Here is a 27,320-nt window from a genome sequence, read left to right as displayed (position 1 = left end):
AATCTAAGGTTACCTACCTGGGACTTGTTCTCACCCCAGGAAAACGAGAGCTGTCTCTGGAGCAGGTCCAAGCCATAGTTTGTCTATCTGAATCCACCACTTGGCCCCTTCTGCTTACTTTTCTTGGACTTATGGGGTTATGCCAAATGTGTATACCTAATTATGTGCTTCTGGCTAAGCCCCTTTATAAAAGCCTAAAAGGAAACGCCAATAAGGAACCTCTAGTATGGAGGCCTGAACAAAAACAGGCTGTTCAGGCATTAAAAAAGGCTTTACTCCAAGCCCTGGCCATGGGCCTACCACACCCTCAGAGAACCTTCTTTTTATATGCTCATGAGAGACATGGAATAGCTCTGAGGGTGTTAAGATTGCTTTTGGGGCCACAGTTACAAGTGGTGGCCTATTTATCAAAGAAGTTGGACCCCACGGCTGCAAGCTGGCCTGCCCATTTGAGGACAATAGTAGCCATATCTTTACTTTTACCAGAGGCTACTAAATTCACTATGGGAGCTTCTCTTACTATTAGAACCTCCCATTGGGTCCCTGAGCTCCTCCGGGGAAGGGTGACAAAATGGATCTCAGATAGTTGCTTATTAAAATTTCAGGCTATATTAATAGAAACCCTGACTTAAAAACTGAAACTTGCTCTGGATGTAGTAGTGCATGCCTATAGTCCTAGCTATGAGGAAGGCTGAGTCAGGAGTTCTTGATGTTTTTTAATAAATCCTCGAGTATTCTAGCAATGTTTTTATACTTCTACGATTCAAAAATATGTAGTAAATACTTAAGGAATAAATTCTATGGTGAAAAGAAAAACAAGTATCCATCCTGGGTCATTACATAAAATGAATTTTTTACCGTGAGTCACTGTCAAAAAAGTTTGACAGACATGACCTCATATGCATCCTGTATTTTTCAAGCCAAATTATAAATAAATACTGGATTTAATACTAGAACTTTAGGCATATGTTTTAAGGATTATGAAATGCATTTTATATAATTTTCTAACAATAAATGTGATCTTCATTCATAAAGCCGTTAACTCTTCACAGGTTCCATTACAATGGTTAATCTGCTGATAATGGATAGAAAACGGTTTAGAAATAAGAACCTTAAAAAAAGGAAAAGATGTCTACAGATCTAACTTGGAAACTTAAATGCTAAAATCAAAACATAGTATTAACCTTTTCTAAGAAGGAACAGTAGATCCCTTGTTCACTTCCCTAGCTATTCGAAAAGACTCTAAATTCAACGTTAATCAGCTCATGCTGCTTTGATAAACAATCTCACATGCATTTATATTACTTAAAATCTCAAATAAATATCATGAGCTAACATAAGTTAAAGCAATGACATTTGGCTTCTTTTTCAAAGCACTTGTTTACTACTCCCCCACACTATTCTAGTCTCAGCAACTGAATCTCTACTCCTAATTACTGACAGCTAATAACTCTCAAGTCAAATAGTTTATAATAGATAAGCTGATATTTAATCAAGAGGAAGATATTATTTCCAACCCCTCCAAAAAAAACCTTTGTTGCAAATTATACCACAGAATTCTGTAAAAATATTTTAATTATCTATAAAATTATAGATTAAATATGCTTTCCTCACTCTCTCTTTAGTAATTAATCCAAATATACAACAAAGTTTAAATCACATATAAAATGCTCTTTAAAATCTTCCAGTAGCTAATTGCATTCACTAAATACATTTCTATTTTAAAAAGTAGCTACTTACTAAATTGTCTCTCCATGGTTTAATTTAACAATAACATTAAACTAATAGTTTGAGGTTTAGCAGTCTCTTTCTTCTTTCAGTCTCCCTTTCTTTCTCATATCTATACTCACAGACAAAAATTAAGTAGGCATAAAGAAAAATAAGGGAATGATCTCTGTGAATGTGTCCTTCTAAAGTTTAAAGTCTAAACATGCACATGCTACATGAATATTAAAATATAGTACAAATACTATAATATTAACCTGAGCTAAAAATACTTTCCAGTTCTGAGATCAAGATAAAGTCAGTTTGTTATTGGCTAGAAATGATTTACCAAGAGAGATCCTTATCTTAATCAACTTTTCTCAGAGCCAACTCTCAAAAATCACAGTTACCTAAGAGAAGCTATAAAACTATAATAATTGAAGGCTGGTTATTAATGACCAAACAAGCCAGTCTTTAGGTTTTTATAGTAGCTTGGTTAATGACCCATCTAAGAGACTACCTTGCTTAAAACCCTCCTATTAAAACTCCCTCCATCACTTACAAAGCCCTACATAATCTCGCCTCTGCCCACATCTGCTCTTCTCCCTCCTGCTCACTAAGGTACAAATATACCAGCCTAACTAAGCCAATGTCTACTACTCAAGAATGTTGTGCTCACTATTCCCTCTACCAGAATGCTCCTCCTCTCAACCTAACTTCTGGTCTTTCTGACCTCACTTTGTAAGTCCACTTCTTAAAGAAATCTTCCTGAACACTCTATTTAGTATTACCCCTTCCAGTCTCTCACTCTATCATATAACCGTAAGACTCTATCTCCCTTACAAGAACATAAGCTTCAAAAGAATAAGAATGTAAGCTCCAAAAGGGCTTCTGTAATGTTCAGAAGCCCATTCCTAAGCCTGGTTTACAGAAGGCGCTCAACAACATTTGTTGAATTAGTGAATGGATAAACGTTTTTTTTTTTTTAAAGCACTAGAACTAAATAACTAAATATTAGAGATTTGAGTTTCAGAGAGCAATGTGTCAAATTGTTCTAACTGGCTTAAAGGATAGTCAAATTTATGGGATATTCCAAATCACCTAAATCTAGATTTATTTATCTCACATTTATAATCAGATTATGGTCATGCAAAATGTCTATTCCAGCCCTCATTTAACCAAAAAAAAGAAAAAAGCTTATGACTAGTAGAAAGAGCTCTGATCACAGCAGTTTTTCCTAGGTGAAAAACCTTTAAGTGATCTCCCAACAGTTCCTTCAAAATCTAGCCTCAGCCTCCATTTCCATACTCTATCTCCTTCCACTTTGTCAGCCAAAGTAAATCACTTGCTATTTCTCACATCTTAACTTTTTTAACTTTCATGTCTTTGCTAACTTTTCTTCTGCCTGGAAGGTTCTTCCTCTTTCCCATTTGTATACATTAAAAGCCTACATACAAGGGGCACCAAAAACCATATTTCACAAATATCACAAATAACATTAATTTACTCATAAGACAAAGCCACAAATTTTTGAGGGATGTTCTGAGAGAGTTCGACATTTTTCTAAATTGTAGCTAATTCTACAGTTTCTTTATATGTCTGAATAACATACTTGCTATCAGGTATAGGAAATGAGTTTTATCATGATAAGGATTAGAGAAGTACAGATAGACAAAAAAAATGCAAAAGGCCTATACTTAAGGGCCATTTGTCTTTCAGCACAAAATTGGAAATTTAACATGCAACATGAATACTGCTTACTCCCAAATTCCGAATCAAATGTGGTCCATATCAATTTTTAATTTTTGGAGTATGTTTCCTATCAAGATTGTAGTAACATGGTCTATTTTTTATACACACAGATGAGTCAGAATCTTTAGTACATGAATAAAATGGCTTGGGAAAAAGAAATTTGGTAAGAAAATTCACTAAGAAAAACCAAAAAGCTGGTTGTTTGAAAAAATTAATAAAACAAGATAAACCTCTGGCAAGAAAAAAAGATAAAATGTAAATGAGCAAAGTATGAAATCGGAAAAAGAAAATAACTCTAGGTATAATGAGAATAAAAAATGATGAAAGAATTATGAATAGCTATATGCCAATAAAGTTGGCATGGATAAAGTCCTATAAGAAATGAAATGCCAAAACTGATATAAGAACCCAAATGATTTCAAGGGAAAATTCTAATAAATGTTTAAGAAATGAATAATTCCAAAATTATACAACCTTTCCAGAGAACATAAGGTGGAAAACCACAAAACTCACTTAATCAAGCTAACAGAACCATTATAATAAAGCCAGAAAAAATATAATGAAAAGGAAGAAAGATTATAGGCCTGCCTCTCTTGAGTACAGATGAAGAATCTCTAAATATTAAACTAATGCATCAACGTGTAAGAAAAATAGATCTCATAACCAAGCTGAGTTTATTCCAAAATATAACCATACCTCTACATTAGAAAATCAGTGTAAATCATATTAATAAATTAAAAAAGGAAGAAAAGCATATGATCATCTCAAAATACAAAGAAACCTATGAGTTTGTTGCAAATATTTTGGTGGTTTTAAAGAATGCCCACAAATTCTTTGTAAGTGTGGGCTAGACTTTGATTCTCTTTCAATGGACAAAATGTGGTAGAAGTGATGCTTCGTGGCTTCCAAGGGTAAGTCATAAAAAGGATAGCTTTCTTCTGGCTCTCTTTTTCTCTTGATTACTGACTCTGGGAAAACCCACCTACCATGCTGCAGGGATACTTAAGCAGATCTGTGGAGAGACCCATGTAAGTAGGAACTCAGCTCTCCCACTAACAAGCAGCACCAACTTGCCAGCCATGTGAATAAGCCACCCTGAAAGCAAATCCTCAAGCCCCAGTCAAGACTTCAGATGACTACAGCTCTAACTGACATCTTGACTTCAATCCCATGACAGACCCTGAGCCAGAATCACTGAGCTAAGCCACTACCAAATCCTGACTGGCAGAGATTATGAGAGAGAATAAATGTCTATTGCTGTTTTGGAAAAAAACAAACAAACCCTGACATAAGAAGAAAACTTGAAAAAACTATAACCATTTAAAAAAAACTTGAAATTGTGAGTAACCTTGCTCTCTACCCCCTATAGAAAAAAGTCATAATCCAAGGAAGTTTTACAGTTGAATTCTACCAAGTTTTAAAGAAACAGATAACACCTATCTTTTGCAAATTGTTCTATAAAATACCAAAGCAGAAAGATGCCTAATTTATTTTAAAACTATAACCATGATGACCACTGAATTTGAACAGAACAAGAAAATTATAGGCAAATTTCACTTATGACTATACACAAAACTCCTAAATAAAATATTAGCTAATTTATTTTAAAAATACATGCAAAAACTCGTCTGCTAACCCTAGAGGTGACTATTAGTAATTAAAGTGAAAGAAGTGTAAATACATCTCCTGCTCTTTTAACATTTAGGGTAACCAAATAGCTCTAGTTATTGAGGGAAAGTTCCCTCTATAGAAGAACCTCAGCCAATACATATAGAAAGAATGGTAGAATTACAAAAACAACATTGCAACTCCTAATTAAATAACTGACTTAGATAAGGATCATCCATGAGTCTTAATATCATTAGGTAAAAGGTTAATAAAGAAATGAATAGTTGGTGGGTGTGGTGGCTCATACCTGTAAGCCTAGCACTATAGGAGGCTGAGGCAGTAGGATTGCTTGAGCTCAGGAGTTCAAGACCAGCCTAAGCAAGAGTGAGACCCCACCTCTAGAAAAAAATAGAAAAAGTAGCTGGGCATGGTGGTGCTTGTCTATAGTCCCAGCTACCTGGGAGGCTGAGGCAGGAGGATCACTTGAACCCAGAGTTTGAAGCTGCAGTGAGCCATGATGGCACCACTACACTCTAGCCTGGGTGACAGAGCGAGACTATGTCTCAAAAAAAAAGAAAAGAGAAGAGAAGAGAAGAGAAGAGAAGAGAAGAGAAGAGAAGAGAAGAGAAGAGAAGAGAAGAGAAGAGAAGAGAAGAGAAGAGAAGAGAAGAGAAGAGACATGAATAGCATGATACCAAAGTATCACTCTCAGATATCACTTATTAGTCACAAGGGGTAAATATAATGGAGAGACCTGGATATCACAATTATAACCCAGTAATTAAGCTTAGCATCACTAATAGCTCGAAACCATATATATGTGCTACTGGTGTGATGCAGTATGAAAGACACAACATCACCTATGACATAGCCTTGCCAAAGATGTTCAGCCTGAAGGGAATGAAGCTTTTTGATCTAATTTCCAGTTCAGAAGAGATATAAAGAATAGAAAAACAAAAGCTAAATGTGAGAAAACCATCAGACAAACTCAGGAGGTGGATATTCTACAGACCAATTGGCCCACTCTCTTCAACAAGTAAGTATTATGGGGCAAAAAGTAGGATGTGTGTGGAGGATGTTCTAGATTTTTAAAAATTAAAAACATAACTAAATGTAATGTATGGTACAGCAAGATTTTGGTGGGAAACAATAAACTAATTTCTTGAGGGGAAGAAAAATGTTTATGAAGCTAGGACTATTAGGAAAAAGAGGAACCAAGGTTGGGAGGTGACTTTCTATATGAGAAATTAGGATATAATACAAAGCCACAGTAATTAAAACTGGGTTAACTGTGCAGAACTGGATGAATAGATCTATAGCGAAAATAGAGAACCCAGAAATGCCCATGAATATATGAGAACTTACTGTATGATAAAAGTTGGCATCAGATATCCATGGGGGAAAAGATAGACTATTTAATAAATGGACTGAGAAAATTAGCTAACTATACACAGAAGTATTAGGTTGGATCCCTACCTCATACTATTTTAAAAATATAACCCAAATATCTAAATATGAAGGGTAAACTATAAAGCTATTAGGAAAAAACATAGGAAAATATACTTACATCCTGAAATAGGAAAGGATTTCTTTTTTTAAAAGACCAAAAAAGCACAATAAAAGGGTTATACAGGTTGAGTATCCTTTATCTGAAATGCTTGAGAACGAAAGAGTTTTGGATATTTTTGGATTTTGGCATATTTGGATTATAATTCACAGTTCAGCATCCCTAATCTGAATATCTGAAATTTGGGATGCATTTCTTTGTCATGTTGGCGCTCAAAAAGTTTCAGATTTTGGATCACTCTAAATTTCAGATTTTTGGATTAGGTATATTCATCCTGTAATTGGTAGATTTGACCATATCAAAATGAAGGATTCTGTTCAGTGAAGAATACTAGAAACAGAGTTAATAGATAACAAACTAGAAGAGGCTATTTTTAAAAAGACTAAAACAGACAAAAGTCCTACCTACAATATACAAAATATACAAGGAATGTCTACAAATTAGAAGATAAAAAACCCCAATAGTAAATGGGCAAAAGGATATGAACATGCAATTCACAAAAGGGAGATCTTGAATGGTTAATAGCTATCTGATGGTCAATCTCCCTGTCATCAGATAAATGTTTACTAAAACATTTTGGTATACCACTTTATACCCATCAAGTCAGCAAAAATTAGAAAGTTGGATAATATCCAGTGATGATGTGGATATGGTAAAGCTGTTATTTTTTCATGCACTACTAGTGGGAAGGTAAACTTTTGTAGCCATCCTTGAGAATGGTATGCAATTTAATGGTATAAATTTAAGTAAGCCCTATACACAATAACACAGCAAATGTATTCTTGGGCATACATCCCAGAGAAACTTTTCCATGGTCCTCAAGGAGAAAGAATATATTCTTTGCAGTATTATTTATGATAGTAAAACAAAGAGACAAAGCAATCTAAGCTAATAGCATTTGGGAAATGGACAAGATATGGTACATGATAGAATATTATGCACAGTCAGAAATAACTAGATATGTATATAGCAACATGGAACAGAAGACATACAGCATGATGCCATTTATGTAAATGTATATATACATGTAGATATATGAAATCTTGAAAAACTTAAAACCCATGCAGGAAAGCACATGTTTATGTTACAAATGCAAGAGTGTGTACTTAATACACAAGTGGGAAGAAGAATGGAGTTAGAGATGGGGAATGGGGGAGAAACATACACACACATACATACACACACAACTGAAGAATGGTCTTTCAAGAATCAATGATAGAGGTGAACCATACATTAAGAAATATGAACAAATGAAACTAAAGTCCTAAAAAGGACAGAAAAGAATCCTATAGGAAAAAAATAAAGCCAATGTACAGAAAAAAATGATCACTTAAATAACAAGCTACAACTAACAAGCAACTTGGTTTGGTTACTAAGATAACAAGAAAAAAGTATTCTGATTCATTTGCTCTTAAAATTGTAATATGCAACATAAGCTTATTAAATAAACACAAAGTACTTCAGTCTTTGAATTCTACCAATAAGGAAAAGGAAAATGAGCTGAAAGAAATAACAATGAAGCAGACTATGAGAGTAACCAGCTTTTTCAACCTGAAACCTTTTAGAAATTATCAGCTCTAAGGACAGTTATGTTGCAGTCCCACAACAGGCATACAGCAATTATTACTGCCATTATTTGTCTCCTAGATGAGATAAAATAAGCCCGCAAACTAACCCTAAAATTTTAGGTCCCTAAAGGACAAAGGCCATGTCAAACTAAAATACTTTGTAACAACACTCAGCACAGAACTATTTTAAGTATTTAATGCTTTCTGATATATAACTAGATTATCCTCAATACCTCTACTATTTCAGCTTTTTGGTCTAGCACAGCTATTAAAATGAGCAACCCAGAAAAAGAACAAGATTAAGCCAAATTACTGTCAAAATAAGCTACCAAAATTATCTTCATTATTAGCATTGAGAGCAGAAGGCTATAAGCATCTCCTTCCATTCCTGTACCTTTGAACACTAATATACTTTGAATACAATAATACAATTTTGATTTATTATACCTCTCTAATTTACAGAAATGAATACAGAGTTAAGATCAGGAATCATAGTAATCTTTGAGCTTAACACAGTATGGCATACAAAACTTCTTCCACAAATGTTTGTTGAAATAAATGACTGATTTAATAAGAAAACTCAATTGGTAGCTCAGTATATGTTAAAAAATATAATTAATCTTACAGTTCTTTTGAATAAAATAACCATGTATTAGCACATCTGAAAAAAGGCAATTAATGATTTTAAGAGACATAAGGAAAATATGTAAAATATATTAGGTCAACTCACTCATCTTAGCTATGTCTGAGCTGAACAGAATCTACACCTATCTCTCATAAATGTATATATTCTAATCCTTACCAATGGGGGATTCTGGAGTTAGCCCCATGCTTTGCAGCAATGCTTCAGCTTCTCTTCTTTTTTTTTCAAGATCTGACTCTTCTTGCACAGGAGCCACAGCTTCCTTCTTCTGATCAGTCTAAAATTTTTAAGTTAAAAACTTAAGTTTACATATAGTATGAAACATTTCTGTTTTCAAAAAAAAATTATCTTAAATAATGTGCTAACACTGTATACTTTTAGGGCATGAACTTAGTTTTGAGTACAGATTAAGTTCCTTTTTATAGTCACTAAGTGAAAATCATTCTCAACAGAGTTCTAGTAAATAATGTACAAATGATATGTACTAAATTGAGCCACCTTTATATGTAAACAAGGAGTTTCCACAAAAATTTTTCTAACAGATAAATTCAAAAAGTACAATCAACTTCAAGTTATCTACAGTATGAAATTGCTGTCCATGGTCAGGAATTGGGGAAACCTCCATCCCAGTGGCACAAAAGCTTAAATATAAGTATCACAACACTATAAAAAAAGTTAAGAGGGAATTATTTAAGAGGCAACACATTTTAGGTAAATGGACAATTTGATTTGTTAAAAAAGTATGAATACCACAAACTTCCTTATACAAAGTCTTTTATTTTACTTATGCCACTTGATGTAGAGAGTTCATCAAAACTTCATCTGGATAAAGATTTTTATTTTTTAAACTACAGGTCTTTTTTATGATAATAAAAACATATGGTTGGGTTTGGTAAAATTAAAACTCACCTTTGCATAGCACATGACATTTTTGTTATGAAAATTTTTGCCAGCTTTTACTTTAGCCATTTACTTTAGTTTTATCAAAATCTTCTAGTTAAATGAGATAAACCCCAATACTCTCACCTGGAACATCTCAAGTAAAATTTAGGCTTTCAAGGGGAAAATGTATACCTCAAATGCCTGTGCCAACTAGACAACTATTACTCATACATTGTCTGGAATGAATTTTGTTAGCCATAATACCATTTTGACTTAAAGTCATCAGAAAATTTCATCTAAATAGCAAACAGGCTATATATTATTAAGTTGATGATTCACTGTCTAAAACAATATATTGGTAGACTCTCTGTTTAATACCATTGAATTATCTCTTGTAACGTTTTATAAACTTTTAATTAGATATCAATCATGTAATCTCTTAGAGGCTACTTATGGCCATCCTTTGAAAACAAAAATCAAATTTGCTCTTAACATTGAAGCATTTAAGTCTATAGACACTATTTTGGAATGGCTCTGACAGTCTGACTTATGCTTCTACCAGTGAGCTTTTAATCAAATAGCTAATGTAAAGTTTTAACTCTCTTATTACAGTGTATCATTAAAAAGTTCAGAAAAAACTAGCAAATTATTCAATTATAGACCTTTATAGCATCATAGCAATCCTGGAATTAAATTGTACCTTCAATTTTTCTACTATTGATTTTTCTTAGTTTTAGAGATTTTTGGCAGTCTTGGCTATTATTTAGACTATCACATAAAAACTCGGTACTAAAGACGTACTCAGGACAAGCTAGCTTACACTGGCTATTTAAATCATAACAGTGATAAAAATAAACATATCTGTCTAAAGCAGGCGTCCTCAAACTATGGCCCGCAGGCCACATGCGGGTGTTTTTGCCTGTTGGTTTTTTTACTTCAAAATAAGATATGTGCAGTGTGCATAAGAATTTGTTCATAGATTTTTTTAAACTATAGTCCAGCCCTCCAACGGTCTGAGGGACAGTGAATTGGCCCCCTGTTTAAAAAGTTTGAGGACCCCTGGTCTAAAGAATTTCCATAAGGATAAAGAGTTTTAATGTGGGAACAAGTAAAATATCTCCAGCTCAGGGTCAACATATATTTGCTGTATACGATGAAATACATGATGCCCGAAGTCTGAATACAGAGGGCCTGGTTCACTTTTATGGTACTATCAAACCTACAACTCAGCAAAAATATTTCAATGACTACTTGATGATAAAAGAAATAAGAACAAATCCCCTAATCAATTAAGTCATCTATTATATATATTTCTGTTTATCATTAATACTATCCATTCTGACAAATTATTAGCAGTTTAGAGTAGTAAAATATTCAGATAAGTTCAGAACCCAAACTAAATTATGATTTGTCTGCCATATCTTAATGAGCTATGACAATACAGATGCCCCTTACTTTATTTAATAAATACATTCCTAGAAGACTATGTAAATTGAACTTTTATAAATCAAATCTTAGAAATACGTCAATCTATATGAAATATTTTTTACTCAGTAAAAAACAATCATATTTTAATTTACCAGTTTTGTCATTTTCAGTTATCTGGCTTCTTTAAAGTAAGATTTACTTATGGTGCTATATTTGTGGTCACATTGCTAGAATTTTTTTTTTTTTTTGAGAGTCTCACTCTATCACCCCAGGTAGAGTATAGCAGTGTCATCATAGCTCACTGGAACCTCAAACTCCTCAGCTCAAGTGATACTCTTGCCTCAACCTCCCAGAGTGCTAGGATTACAGACATGAGCCACCGCACCCAGCCACAACAGCTAGATTTTTACTATCCTGAAATTATTATGTAAAAGTATAAGTACTTGGAATAAAGCCCAATTGTTTTACATTAAGTTTGTTTAACAAAAAAAAACAAACAAACAAAAAAATCAAGCATACTTCTTTTTTTTTCCTTTCTTCTTCTTTTCTCTTCTTTTCCTCTCTGATTTGGGCCAATCGCTGCTTCTTCCGTTCCAACTCAGCCTTTAATTCACTTTTGTCCGACATGTTTGTGACCTTAAGAAGCAGAAAATCATTTAAAATAATCATTAGATTGGTAAAAGCAGAACATTTTTAAAAAATTAGTGCTTCAAGAAGAGAACTGTCCCATGAGGCCATGTAGTTCAATGCTATCTAAAGACCATATAAACCCTACTTTTAAAATAATGGAAGCATATATATATTACTAAGCTGAAAAAATTATAAACAAATGCATATAAGAAATTAAGCATAAGCTAAGCATAACAACAACTAGCACACACTAAGTGCTTTAATGTTCACATGCCCAAATTGAACACACTGTCTCAATGTTTTTTCATGACAATATATTAGGGCACTGGAGATAAAGGTCAAAACTAGCTATTTTTTTATTTTTTTTATTTTTTTGAGGCAGTCTCGCTTTGTTGCCCAGGCTAGAGTGAGTGCCGTGGTGTCAGCCTAGCTCACAGCAACCTCAAACTCCTGGGCTCAAACAATCCTCCTGCCTCAGCCTCCCGAGTAGCTGGGACTACAGGCATGTGCCACCGTGCCCGGCTAATTTTTTTTTTCTATATATATTAGTTGGCCAATTAATTTCTTTCTATTTATAGTAGAGACGGGGTCTTGCTCTTGCTTAGGCTGGTTTCGAACTCCTGACCTCGAGTAATCCACCCACCTCGACCTCCCAGAGTGCTAGGATTACAGGCGTGAGCCACTGCGCATGGCCAAAACTAGCTCTTAAAACAGAAGACATAGGTTGGCATTAAGCTCTTATGCTATATGACAGGGATCAAAACTATTACCAGAGTTTTGCATTCATTCTTAGAAACTTGATAAAAAGCAATGAGGTCAAACAGAAAATTCCTGTAAATTCTACTTTTTTCTTTTTCCTGTAGATTCTAAAAAGTGCCATGGAAGTAGTAATATTAAAGACAAGCAAAACATAACAGTCACCATTATTAATTATCAAACTGAATGACTTATTTCTCCACGATAACACCTTACCTGCACCTCTTATGGTACTTTTAGCACATTTGTGAACACACCCGAAACGTTCCCTATTAGACTGTAATCTACTTGAAATCAGAGACTTGTGTTTTCGTAATTTTTGTTGCCTTCACAGCATCTGGCACAGTGACCTTAACATTAAATTGATACTGGCTAAATGAATAATGGATAAGGTAGACAGAATTACAGAGCTTCAAAAACCAATTACATAAACACTACTTCATCCTCAGTTTTAGAAAGAAGTAATGGATTAGGATTTTTTTTAATTGAAAAAGTAGCCTAGCAGCTGAGCATAAAGTAGGCACCAGGAACTTGTTACCTTCTTTGAATGATTATTATAATGATCAATCTTTCTCAATGTCTCTGTACAATTGAAGTATTAAATGCTTTTGATTAAGAAAACTAGGAGAATAACCTCTGGAAAACTGTATTTAGAAGGAATCTCTTAAAAAACACAATTATTAAATCATAATAAAGGTAAGTTAGTCAAGAGGAAAACTCCATCTACTAATAAACACATAAAGGAAATTTCAGCTGTAGTACTCCATAAAGACTGGCATGCTAGTTGATAATTTCAAGTATACAAAAACAGTAAAAAGTTGACGTGGCTGACATATATATATATATATGTATATATATATATATATATGCACACACATCTACCAAGATTAATTTGAACAAACTAAAAAAGAAAACAAGAGAACGTGTTTCTTAATCCGCCCTTTCTACACCTCTAAACAGCTCCATACTAATAATAGCTGTTGAAGAGAACTTCCATACTGTAGGCTAAGCTAGACACATTATTTTTTGTTCAGCGTCAACTGTAAAATAGATACCAACAATAACTGATATTAAAGTAAGTACATTTTAAGTCAAAACCTAAGAACAAAGTTTGACCAGCTGAACTAGAGAGCTGACCAACCCTCTCATCCTCAAAGAGACCAGAGGCTCCATGACTGACACGTTCAGTTTCTTAAAACTCCAGGAAAGTCTCCAGAGTTTTGTGCAACAATCTCCTTCTTTGGGGACTTTCTAACATACACAAGGCGAGGGGAAATGCTATCAATGCAAGTTAAGTAATGACTTTTATTTTTAAATGAAGCAAAGCGAAAAGGAATCACTTTCTCCCCTGAGGTCACAGCCAAGAGGGCGCGGTCCAGGCCAGGGCGCCGGGGAAAGAGGCCAGTGGGCGCCAAACAAGTCTCAAGGCCCCGCAGGCCGCCTCTGGAGAGTCAAGAAGGGAAGGGAGCGGACTCCTCTCCCCAGGCCGCACTGAGTCACCACACCTGGTTCCCCATGCCTCTCCTCCCCAAAGCCCGGCCGGGCGGCGCTGTCAGCAGGAACTGCCGAGCTGCCCTTCGAGTCCCAAGGTGGGACACAGCAGGGAGGAGGGCCTTGAAGGAAAACACTCAACCTACCTTTCAGGTGGCGGGATGGGGAAGTTCTCCCGCCTGCAATTTCTCGATAACGTCCCTCTCCTAAGCCCCCAACGCCAACTGTCGCCACCACTAGCTCCGCGGTTTCCCGAAGCACACAAAGAGGGATGGGCGGTGGCTGCTACGGCGAGAGCTAAGGGACAAGTGACTCACCAGAACGAAGTCTCTCCCAGAAAAAAGGGGTGGGGCCCGGCTAAAGGGTACTGTAGCCCCTCTGTGACTTACCCGTTGTCAAGCAGAAGCCAGCAGGTTAGACGAAGAACCCAGCCAGCCTAGGAGCCTAAAAGTTTTTCTGCTCTGCCAGAAACTGGAAAACTACACCTTATAATATCCTCCGGCTGGATATGCAATTACCCACCTCGCCTTCCCAGCTGACACGCACGAGAACTACAAGCCCCAGCAACGAGGGAAACTTGCGTGCGGCGAGCAGTGCCTTCTGGGAATTGTGGTCACTGGTAGTCGCACGGTATGCTGGGATATGTAGTGTGTCCTGGCCTTTCCGCTTCCCACTTCAAGGCCTTCTTTCAAGATTGCGATATGAAACTTCTCTTTAATTTTTGCTTGCCGATTGGTCAGTGCTCACAATGTTTTATGTGTTATATCGTAAGATCCCTAACCCAACATTGGCAGAATTTTAAGAAGGGCTATTTTGCGGTGGTGAACCTGTGAACTACTATGCACATTTGGTGAAGTACATGTTTCAGGAAAGATACATTTTATATATATATATAAATATATCAGTTTTAGAAAAAAATGCATTATAGAGGTTTCATGTGGCATCTTAGGCAAAATGTAAATAAAAATATGTTAATCAGCACAGCAAATAATTCTCTAGTATTTTGTTGCATTGTGGTAGTATTTTGGTTTTCTCTCAGTTTTTGGAAAGTATGTATTTTAGGCTGGGCACAGTGGCTCACACCTGTAATCCTAACACTTTGGGAGGCTACGGCAGGAGGATCACTGAGATCAGCAGTTCGAGACCAACCTGAGCAAGAATCAGACCTCGTCTTCTACTAAAAATAGAAAAATTAGCTGGTCGTGGTGGCAAGCGCTTGTAGTCCCGGCTACTCGGGAGGCCGAGGGAGGAGGATCACTTGAGCCCACGAGTTTGAGATTGCTGTGAGCTAGGCTGATGCGACAACACTCTACTCAGAGCAACGCAGTGAGACTCTATCTCAAGAAAAAAATAAAAGCATTTTATGCTATTGTAATCTGAAGCCAAGCAAGACTGTTTCCACAGGTTTAGATTTGTAATATACAATGAAAGCAGAAGTTACTGGAATATGAATTTACCAGAAATGTATGGGTTAATACACATTTTTAAAGTTTATTTAAATAATTTAAAGCATTATTTAGCAAAATCCAAAGCTAGCACCAAAACAATGTCTTTCCTATGTTCTAGAAAACTAACTTTTCTAGTATCCTAGACATTACCCAAATTTAGGATTAACCCTTAGGATTCAAATTCTGAGTCCTTAGGCTTGTGATCTTTTTCTTATCTTTCTCTGCCAATACAGCATACAAGATAAATATCTTGGAAATGAATTTAAGAAAGATAATCCTTCAAATTCCAAGACTTTTCCCCATAACCTAAAATTCCAAAGAACTTTATGACTTTATTTGATTTCCTAATATTTAGTTTTCATTTATTCATTTGAAAAAATTATTATTGATTGCCTGAAATCACACCTGCCAGAAATGGTGCTGGGTGTTATATATAAGAGCTGAAATGCACATCTTTCCTCTCAAGGGAGAAAGGGCACTCAACTCCACTAAGTATAGATGTTCCCTGACTTATAATGGTTTGACTTAAGACTTTTCGATGGGTTTATTAGAGTATTAAATTCATTTTTCACATATGATATTTTTGACTTTTGATGAGTTTATCAGGATGTAAGTTGAGGAGCATCTGTATTATGATGGGATTAAGTAAGGAAATGATAGAAACACCTGGAAAAACTTTTCAGGAAACTTTCAGGAGGAGGTGATTCCAGAGCTAAATCTTTGATTCTGAAAGATTGAGTAGAAGTTAACCAAGCAAAGAAGATTCAGAAATATGCCTTGTGAAGAAGAAAGAATATAGCCAAAGAGCAGAGATGTGAGAGCATGGGATACTGGAGAATCTGGAAATACTCCAGAATGACCACAGGCTAAGATAAGAACTGGGGAGTGAAGCCAGGGCAAGGTCACACATACCAGTTTAGATTTATTCCCACAGATGACCTGAATCCACTGACAGATTTTAAGTGGGAGCATGATATGATAAGGTTTGCATTTTGGATAGTTGGCCTTTCAAAATGGTCTGGAGAAAGGCTGACGTACTGATTATTTTCTCTGGGTCCCCCAGATTCATTTCCTGCCCTTCTCTGCTAAGCTCTATGCCTCTGGGGGTTCTTTACTCAGCTTCTTTAAGGACTGCCTTGTGGTTCGGTTTGACCTAAGAAAGGCTTAAGCAAAGGTATCAGAAGGCAGGTAGAAAATGAAGTTGGGGCATTTCTTCCCCACTCCTTCCCCTTTTGACGTCACACCTCCAGCAATAGCTTCATCCCTTCATGACAAAACCTCCTGCTAGATGTGAATTCTGTTTCTTGCTGAGACTTACTGATACAGCTGGCTTGAGGGGATGAGAAATGGAGAGAAGAGGCAGGGTATAGCACAGAAGCAGGAAATGCAGTTGGAAGACTTTTGGATGGAGCCAGCAATTCTAAGTGCATGAAGTAATGCATTATCAGTGGGAATTAAGAGAAGCATATGGATTGGAGAAATGTTATGGTTATGTAAGACTTTTACAGCAATAAAACAAACTAGGTACCCCAACTGACCTTCCCACTAAAAACCACTAAATATGCTGGATAAAACATACCTTCCTTCTTGCTTCAATGAGTTGGCAAGAAAGTAAGGCGTACTTAGGACAAAGGAAGGTGGGAACCTACAGGGTATTTGCCTAACCTGGTGAACTTCACAGCCTTACAGGGTCAGAGCACAAGAGACAAAGCTGAAGGCCTAAACTAGATTTTAAAAGGAAACCTCCCAATAAATCTTTGAAGTAAGAAATCCACCACCATCTCCTACCTTCTGGAAAATTGCCCAACAACCTTGGCACTGAGTGGGATGGGAATGAGGCAGATCTCCCCTGAGAATTTGCAATCACAAGCAGGCATTAACAGGACAAATCTGTATCCTGAAATGTCAGTACCTGGATGGTTTATAAAATCAGAGACTAAAAAGTTGGTTTAAAGTTGTTGCAGACTTTTCATGCCCTCCAGTGACTGGGAGAAGCAAATATATATTATTTTTGAGGAACCCATTCTTATTCCAGGCTTTGAAGAATTCTACATAGATAAATATGAGCTCAAAAATCATAAAATACATGAAAAAGGGCCAGGCGCGGTGGCTCACGCCTGTAATCCTAGCACTCTGGGAGGCCAAGGCGGGTGGATTGCTCGAGGTCAGGAGTTCAAAACCAGCCTGAGCAAAAGTGAGACCCTGTCTCTACTATAAATAGAAAGAAATTAATTGGCCAACTAATATATAGAAAAAATTAGCCAGGCATGGTGGCACATGCCTGTAGTCCCAGCTACTCGGGAGGCTGAGGCAGGAGGATTGCTTGAGCCCAGGAGTGTGAGGTTGCTGTGAGCTAGGCTGATGCCAGGGCACTCACTCTAGCCTGGGCAACAAAGTGAGACTCTGTCTCAAAAAAAAAAAAAAAACATGAAAAAATAAGGCACCAAAGCAAGGGCCAATCAACCAACCAGACAGCAGAATAAGATCCACAAAGACTTAAGTTTCAGAATTATCAGAGATAGAAAATAAAATAAATATTATTAACATGTTTAAAAAATAAAAGGAGAAACCAAAATATGAATGAAATGGCAGATTTGAAAAAGAACCATCTAGAACTTCTAGAAATTAATAACAGAATAACTAAAATTAAAAACTCAACAGATAAATTGAACATAGCTAAAGAAGGCAACACTGCCCTTACACCTAGGCAATAGAGGCCCGGTCTCTGGCCCTGTACTTTGGAGTCTGCTCTGCCCCTTGTCCAGCCACAAAGGCTCTGCCTGGCTAAGGATATGGCCAATCACATGGAGTCAGTATTCCTCCTTCTAGACAACATTCTAGACAATAACACCAGGGACCCTGAAATTCCCAGCTCAATGGCCCTAAGCCTGCTTCCTGCTTCCAGTTCCTTATGCAGACCTCTTCCCTAGGTCTATCCTGAGGGTAGACTACACCCTTGGGGATGGCCAAGAACTGGCCCTTGTGGGACCTGTGGCTGGAACTTGGATATGTAGGTTGTGTATGTAAATGTGTATATTCAGTGACCCTTGCATGGCAGTATGGAGCTGAAGACAGAAAGAGAGGTCTTAAGGCTGGCAGTTAAAAATCAGCTCTTGTTGTGCCACTACATTATAGGGCAAAGCTTAGGTATCCAAAAATTTTAAATTCAAACCTGGCCTTTGTCAAGGCAAGAGGTGGAATATATTTTATTTAATTCTTTGTTAGCTTGATTTATTTGTAAGTATGTCTATATGGTATGTAGCCTTCCATTTGTGCCCTTGCCCAGGGTCCTAGAAATATTAGGGGCAGGTCTGAAAGAGAAAAGTTGTGTATTGAAAGATAATACTAGAGAAATTAGCCAGATGCAGAGTAGAGATACAAAAAGACAATATGTAAGAAAGATTTAGGGACACAGAAGATGGAAGAAGAAAGTTTAACAAGCATCTAATGAAGTTCTAGAAGGTAAGGGGAAAGAGAATGGAGCAGAGGCAATATCTGAAAAGACAATTTTCCACAACTGATGAAAATCACTAGTCCACAGATTTATGAATTCCAATTTGTTTGCAAATGGGATAAATGGAAAGAAATCCAGACCTCAACACAGCATAATGAAACTGTTAAAAAAACAAACAAACAAAAAATGCTGGAAATAATCCAAATGTCCATAAGCTAGTGAATGGATAAAATTGTAACATACTTATAAAGTGGATCTCTACTAGCAACAGAGAAAAATGAGCTACTCATGTGTGTAGCGACATGAGTGAATCTTGAAAATATCGTGCTAAGTGCAAAGAAGCCAGGCACAAATGACTACACACTATATGATTGTATTAATATGAAATCCTAGACAAGGTAGGATTGTCTTTCCATGTATTTATATATTTATGTATTCCATGTATTTATTTCATTTCAGCAATATTTTTGGTTTTCAGTATAAAAGTCTTTCCTTCCTTGGTTAAAATTATACCTAAGTATTTAATTCTTTTTGATGCTATTATAAATGGAATTATTTTTCTTAATTTCCTTTTTGGATTGTTCATTGCTAGTGTATAAAAATACAACTAAGTTTTGTGTGTTGATCTTGTATCCTGCAATTTTACTAGATTTCATGTGTTAACTCTAACACCTTTTTTGTGGATTCTTTAGGATTTCCTAAATATAAGATCATGTCACCTGTGAATAAAAGTAGTCTTACTTCTTTCTTTCCAAGTTGGATGCCTTTTATTTTTTTCTTGCCTAGAACTTCTAGTACTATGTTGAATAGAGATGGAAAGAGCTTACCTTGTTCCTGATCTTAAGAGGTAACAGTCTTTTTCAGTCTTGAAAGTACTGGTACATCTTTTGGATGGTTTGCATGTTTGTTTGTTTATGTGCCACAGTAACATGGTAGTTCTCTATATGCTGATGGCAAATGACCTCCAACATTAATAATCAAAAAAGTAAGGTGTAGAACACTTTGAATGGAATGATTCCTTTTGTGTAAAAAAGAAGACACCCATACATGCATACTATTTTTGCAAGGATACACAAGAAGTGATAATAATATTCATTATTATTATCTCTAGATATTATTATCTCTAGATATTATTATCTCTAGAAAAGAGAGTTAGATGTCTTGGGGTCTAGGACTTGTTCTTGTAGCTCATTTGACTTTTTATAGAATATGTAAATATATAACTTTTTAAAAACCATATTTTTGTTTTGTTTCATTTTCAACACGTTTTTAAAACCCCATTATCAGTACTGATTAGAAAGATTGTAATAGCTGAGAAATGTTCAGTACCCCAGATATTACTTAGTTCAAACCACTATGTCTTTCTTTTCTTTTTTTTTTTTTTTTTTTTTTTTTTTTTTTTTTTGAGACAGAGTCTCGCTTTCTTGCCTAGGCTAGAGTGAGTGCCGTGGCGTCAGCCTAGCTCACAGCAACCTCAAACTCCTGGGCTTAAGCAATCCTACTGCCTCAGCCTCCCGAGTTGCTGGGACTACAGGCATGAGCCACCATGCCCGGCTAATTTTTTATATATATATATTAGTTGGCCAATTAATTTCTTTCTATTTTTATAGTAGAGACGGGGTCTCGCTCAGGCTGGTTTTGAACTCCTGACCTTGAGCAATCCGCCCACCTCGGCCTCCCAGAGTGCTAGGATTACAAGCGTGAGCCACCGCGCCCGGCCCACTATGTCTTTCTTACTTGTTAAGTTTGCAGGGCTAGGGAGGAGTCATAGTAAGTATTAGTGCTGAAGGGTTTTTTTTTGAAGAGGGGGCATTTGCATTTTAAAACTTCATAGAATGGGTTGTAGAAGAGGGTAGAAAAAGATACAATTGCATTTGTTGAACAAATTCATATCTAAAATCATACTTGAATTCAAATATGCCAATGTATGGAAAATTTTATAAAAGTCATATTATATTAACATACCACAGGATTTCATTTATATGGAATTCAAAAGCAGGCAAAATAATTCTGATGATTTGTTAGAAGAATAGCTATTGAGGTATAAGAGTATTGACTGGAAAAGGAATATGGGGAAGTTTCTAGGGTCCTGGCAATGTTCCATATCTTGATCTGGTAGAGGTTTCACAAATTTATATATCTGTAAAAAATTCATTGAACTTTACCCTTAAGATGGGTCCTCTTTACTGTATATATATTATATTCAATAAGGAAGTTAAGGGAAAAAGTAGCTATTAAACTGTGGCATGTAAACAAACAAAAAAGCAAACCATCAGAAAGATGTAGCACACACCCATCAGAAGAAAAAGGAATTTGAAAGGAATAAAAATGTATTCTGTTACCCAGTGATTCAAGCACCTCAAAATATTCAAGGATATTTCTCAAAAAAAACCTAAAAATAGAACTACCATACAATTCACCAATTCCACTACTGAGTATTTATCCAAAGGAAAAGAAATCAGTATATCAAAGGGATACCTGCACTCACATGTTTATTATAACACTGTTCACAATAGCAAAGATACGGAATCAACCTAATCCATCAATGGATTAATAAAGAAAATGTGGTATACATACAAATGGAAAACTATTTTGCCACAGAAAAGAATGAAATCATGTCATTTGTAGCAACACGGACAGAATTGGAGATCATTATGTTACGTGAAATAAGCCAGACACAGAAAGATAAATTTTGCATAGTCACTCATATGCAGGAGCTAAAAAGGTTGATCTCATGGAGGCAGAGAGTAGAATGATAGATACCAGAGGCTGGGAAGAGTGTGTGAGTAGAAGGGGGGATGAACAGAGACTGGTCAATGGGGACAAACCCACAGTTAGATAGAAGGTATAAGTTCTAATGTTTGATAGCAGAGTAGCATGACTATGGTTGGTAATAGTGTATTATATATTGCAAAGTAGCTAGAAGAGAGAACTTGAAATGTTCCCAACACATAGAAATGATACATTCTCAAGGTGATGGATACCCCAAATACTCTGAGTTGATCATTATACATTTCTATGCATGCAACAAAATATCACATATACCCCATAAATATGTAAAATATTATGTATCAATAAATGTGCATATGTAAATACCTCAAAACAATATTCAAGGAACTCCAGTAAGTCTTTCCAAAGGAGTCAGCTATAGCATTTATAACCATTTGTTGACAACCTTGTGATATGCACCCTCATGCAAAGTTTATACTGAAATTATGTCATTGTGCAAAAGGAAGTTGTAGCCCCATAGCAATGCATGAAGCTGTCTAGTAATTATATTTTCAATATTCTTCTGTAAATGTTGCTTAATTGGTTATAACTTTGCTAAGATGAGATGTAGAAAATTTAAGATATACATTCCTGTGACGTTCTTGTCTGGCAAAGAACATATTTCCCAGGACCTTTTCATAAATATGGGATCTCTATTATTTTTTCCACGTGGCTCTGTGATTCTACATCAGTAGAGGTATTTACTGCTGGTCTAGTTCTGACCTTTACCTTGCTTCTAGCAACTGACTTTTTTTAAGGCCGTGTATAACCAAGTCCTATATTATTTTTCCATGTGTTAATCAGAGGCCCTCTCAGATCTCACTTTGGTTATCTATATTCGTGAGGTTTCTACCACCCTGCCTCTTGGACCTTGAGCTTGTTCCCCCTTTGCATATTAACAGCTTCTTCTGTGTCTCTTATGTTCTTAATTTTTTCTAAATACTTCCATTTCACCTTCAGGAAATGTATTTGACCCTTTTAGAAACAGTGGCACAAGAAAATATTTTCTTCCAACTTTGGAAACTATCTTAACTTTCCCATTTCCTCTCATGTCTAAGGGAAGCTCTTTAAGAAACTATCCTCACTCCATGGAGAGTTCATGTGCTGACCAGCAAGTCTCTCATAATTTAACAGCATTACTTTTCTATTATCCTTATTATTGTTCTAGTCTGTATTTTTCCCTTTGGAGTGTTTGCTACATTGTTAACTTAATATAGGGGTTTTTTTTTCATTATTTCCTCTACTTGTCTTGATGCACATATTTTCTCTCTTAGTGTCAAAATAAGGTGATGGTGAATTATGAGTCCCTTCTGAGCTGAGACTACTTTTGTAATCTGGTAACCTTTGGCATGAAGCACATATCCTAGTGAATGATGGAGCACTTAAGAGTGATTCGCCACTGAGCATTAAAGAAAATAGGCTGCGGGGCTCAAAAATTCAAGGCAAGTTTCTTCTCCTCAGCGTGGTGTATATACTGTACTCTCAGTTTTCTACCCCCTATTATGTGGTTAAGAGAGAGGACATAATGATGGCTTCTTAAAGTTACCTATAATGCACTCAAAACTCTGTTGGGTGTAATGGTTTTAAAAGGTAGAATGAAAACACAGCTAGGAGATCAACACAAGAGGAATAATTTCCTGACAGAGACAGTGAGCCTGTGTCTTTCTTGATACATACACATGCAACTCGCATTAACTGCCGTGGGAATTAGGAGTGCCCCATTAAGGGAGCATGTACCACTAAATGTGGAAGGGGGCTACTCTCTCTCCCCCAGAGTTTCTTGTGTTGTCTTAGTTTCTCATGGTAGATTCAAATCTTGTGTTTTTTTTTTACCTCCCTCTTGAGTATTCAATTTATTGTCTTTCAAACGCGGGGCTAAAAAACAACCGCCACTAATAGGCAGGTGAAATGTAGCTAAACAACCAAAAACCCTATGTAAAGCCCAAATCAGACCCAACTAATTTTCAGGTTAGAAGCACTGACCTATAATATTCCTCTTTGAATAAATATTTATTCAACATTTGACCTTACTGACTTTAGGCAAATTTCAGGGTGGTTGAGACTTTCTACATTAACATTGAAATGAGCTTCTAATTATGCAGAACTGTTGATTAACAACATGCACAGATTTGCATAATGAGAAAAGAACTGTGGTTTGCTCAGTGATCTTTCCAGCTATACATAAACATAGATATCTTGATCACTGGCAGACTTTTAGCTTTTAAAATGTTGTCGCTTGGTATATTTGAGTATATATGTGTGTGTGTTACACACACGGAAATATTTACACAAATGTATTATAACGATCTTTCCTGTGATCCCAGGCTATGCATCCAACTCTCCATTGGATGTTTCCTGGAGATCCTGCAGACACCTCACATTCAACATGTCCAAAACTAAACTGTCATCTTTCCCAGCAAGACTGCTCCTCCCTCATTTCTGGTCTCACCAAATAAAATCATCATTCCTTCAGTCACCCAAGCCACAATCCTACAAAATCATCCTATTTCAAGATTTCATATCCCCTACATGTGTCTCTGTTGATTCTATCTCCTAAATAGTTTCTGGAGGCAACAGGAAGACATCTGTGGTGCTGAGTGGGCAGGTTGTAGCAATCATGAGTGTAGCATCAGATCTGGGCAGATGGTCTTCCTTAGTGAAGTGTGGCTGCAGGAAGTGAAAATCTGCCAGTGGGGACTGATGGTGCTGAGATTTAACCAAGATAGCCCTAGGCTCAGAGAACTAACAGATTAGGGGGCAAATGAGGTAATAGTGAGGGAATGCCAGGGGTGGAGACATGAGATGGGGTACCTAAAATTGGGATGGCAGGCAGGGACTTCGTTATACATGGCCTTAAAAAAAGTCAGTTGCTAGAAGTGAGGTAAAGGTCAGAACTGGACCAGCAGTAAACACCTTTACTGATGCAGAGACACAGAGCTGTGGATCCTCTGGTCCTTACATTTCCCTGGCCTTGGAGCCAAATTAACCTCAGAAGCTAGTATAGGAACCTAGGAGCAAGTGGGAGTTTGCTGGTCCCAGCTTTTAGGACTTTGGGGCCAGAGAGGTCATCATATCACCTATCACTGGGTGTCATCCATAAGTCTGTCACTAACTGCCCCCTTATCATTTTAATACTGTTTAAGATGTTTTTCTGTGAATTGCACAGTTTCAAAAGAACAGAGTTTGTGCTACGTATTTGGCTGTTCTCAAGTGCATACTAGATTATCAGGATACTTGGATAAAGATAATAAATTGCAGGAGGGCAAAGGCCCCATCGTGCTTGGCCACCACTGTATACCCAGCCCTAAGAAAGGTACCCAGCCCAGAGTGGGCATACAAGAAATAGTAATTACATTTTTGTTGAATTACTATGTAGTTATAGTAGTACTTGTTACTTTGGACCTTACAGATTTAGAATTCTAATAGTTCAGACATTGCAGACTGTAATCTTGATTTTTGCATTGTCACAAAGTAAACAAGGAAAATTAGGAGCGATGCTCAGTATGTTGTTTTCAAGCAGCTCTACAGCAAAACATTTGAATTAAAATCAATGAATGTACTACTTATAAATTATTTTTTGACATTCAGAAAACTCATAGAAATCATAGAAAAATACTACTACAGTAGGAAGTAAGTATACAAAGAAAAAGACAGTTTATAATAAGTAACAGCAAATGGCTAAAGTATGTGAAAATGTTCAACTCTTAGCAGTTTAGATGTGCAAATTTAAACAAGGAAATATAATTTTGTAACTATAAAGATAGAAACAATTTGAAAGTTGGGGCTTTAGTAGGTAGAGAGACAGATGCTGATTAGTAAGTATGCACATTGTTGGCATCTTTGGGAAAATGATTTGCAGTGCTTTAAAAATGTTCACCTACCTAAACAGTTCATTCAACAACTGAGAACCCATCCTAAGAAAATAAACTTTAAAAGAATATTTACAAAGATTTATCATGGCATAATTTATTATTGCAAAGCATTAGAAACAACCTGGATGTCTGACTATAGAGGACTACTGGAGTTAACTATGATACAGGCAATATGGTAGAAACTTACTCCTGCTAAAAGTATGCTTCTGAAGAGTTTTAATGTGACAAAATCCTTTGTTATAGTGGTCAGTCAAAAAATTAAGACTACAAACTTGCATATAGAGTATGATTTCAATTACTTATAAATAATTATGCAGAGAAAAAAATAGAAGAAAATTCATGAAAATGTTAACAGTGAGAAAGCGGGAGCCACAAGAAGAGGAGCTGATAAAGGGAAATTAGATGGTTCTGGAGAGAAAAGTTTTCATCAAGTGACTGGGGATAAAAACCCCTCAGAGAGCTCTAGACCTTCTCAAAAAGTGTGATATCTCCTCTGCAACAAATGTAGAGAATGTAGCACCAGAGAATGTGGCATGTTTAGCAGCCTTTGGAGAGTTAAAGCTGAGAAAGTCCTGCCTTGTAAGAAAAGCCTGATGCTGAAACAGTGTTTGTCAAACTGTTCCATAGAACCCAGAACTCCATGTAAGTAACTTTAACCGTTTATAAACATCTGATTCAACTTTTTTCAATATGGCTGTTAAGACTGCAATTGCTTATACTTTAAAAAGGGCTTTATTACAAAAAAAAAAAACAAAAAAAAAAAACCACAATTGCCAGCCATTAGCCCCAGTTGCCAGTTGCAAATGTTTATCAAAAGCGTGCTCTTTAACTTTATTTCTTTTTTCTTTTTTTTTTTTTTTTGAGACAGAGTCTCACTTTGTTGCCCATGCTAGAGTGAGTACCGTGGCATCAGCCTAGCTCACAGCAACCTCAAACTCCTGGGTTCAAGTGATCCTACTGTCTCAGCCTCCCTAGTAGCTGGGACTACAGGCATGCACCACCATGCCCGGCTTATTTTTTGTATATATATTTTTAGTTGGTCAATTAATTTCTTTCTAATTTTAGTAGAGAGGGGGTCTCACTCAGGCTGGTTTCCAACTCCTGACCTTGAGCAATCCGCCCGCCTCGGCCCCCCAGAGCGCTAGGATTATAGGCGTGAGCCACTGCGCCCGGCCTAACTTTATAATAAATAATTGTTAAATATGCTAAATGTTATAAAGCTGAATGTATAAAATAAAACCAGGCTGATAAGATTCTGGTCTTATCTGTTTCACATACTGGGATTTAAAAGACAATTTTGTTTCAAAAAAAGAAAAAGGTTCTTGGCTGATCATTATGGCTCATGCCTGTAATCCCAGCACTTTGGGAGGTCAAGGCCAGAGGATTGATTGCTTGAGGCCAGGAGGTCAAGACCAGCTTGGGCAACACAGTGAGACCCCGGTTTCTAACAAGGACAAAAAATAGGTTCTGCTAATTAAAAACTAAAGTGAAAGCTGCTGCCTTCAGGCTCCCAAGGACTCCTGCCTACAGTCCACATCTTGGAGTCCCCCCCATGCCTACCTGAGCCTTGCCCTGTGTTGTTAGCATGTCCAGCAGCCATCTTACTATTAAGCTCCTCTTCTTTTCTTTTTTTCCTTGGAGACAAGGTCTGCTCTGTTGTCCAGGCTGGAGTGCAGAGGCAGTGGCTAAATCATAGCTCACTGCAGCCTCAAACTCCTGAGTTTGAGGGATCCTCCTGCCTCAGACTC

At 36.5% G+C, this 27,320-nt stretch overlaps 1 protein-coding gene across 8 annotated transcripts in view; it reads right to left on the bottom strand.

The window, feature by feature from the left end:
- The window catches only part of DYNC1I2 (dynein cytoplasmic 1 intermediate chain 2), a 62,116-nt gene extending 47,515 nt beyond the window's left edge, over positions 1–14,601 (bottom strand). For 2 of the 8 annotated variants that reach the window (XM_012781928.3, XM_012781933.3), the window contains exons 1-3: positions 14,419–14,600; positions 11,672–11,788; positions 9,002–9,119 (exon numbers count right to left, since the gene is read on the bottom strand). In XM_012781928.3, coding sequence (XP_012637382.1) covers positions 9,002–9,119; positions 11,672–11,779 — 226 coding nt within the window. In that variant the 5' untranslated portion in view covers positions 11,780–11,788; positions 14,419–14,600. Of the gene's footprint in view, positions 1–9,001; positions 9,120–11,671; positions 11,789–14,175; positions 14,346–14,418 lie in introns of those variants that run through there. The other 6 variants (XM_012781927.3, XM_012781932.3, XM_076005654.1 and 3 more) reach the window with 5 other exon arrangements.
- Positions 14,602–27,320: the final 12,719 nt, after the last annotated feature.

This window comes from Microcebus murinus, chromosome 8 (genome assembly GCF_040939455.1).
Source record: "Microcebus murinus isolate Inina chromosome 8, M.murinus_Inina_mat1.0, whole genome shotgun sequence".
Classification (NCBI taxonomy): Eukaryota; Metazoa; Chordata; class Mammalia; order Primates; family Cheirogaleidae; genus Microcebus; species Microcebus murinus.
Note: the sequence above shows the minus strand (reverse complement) of the source record. Positions and strands in the feature narration are given on the sequence as shown.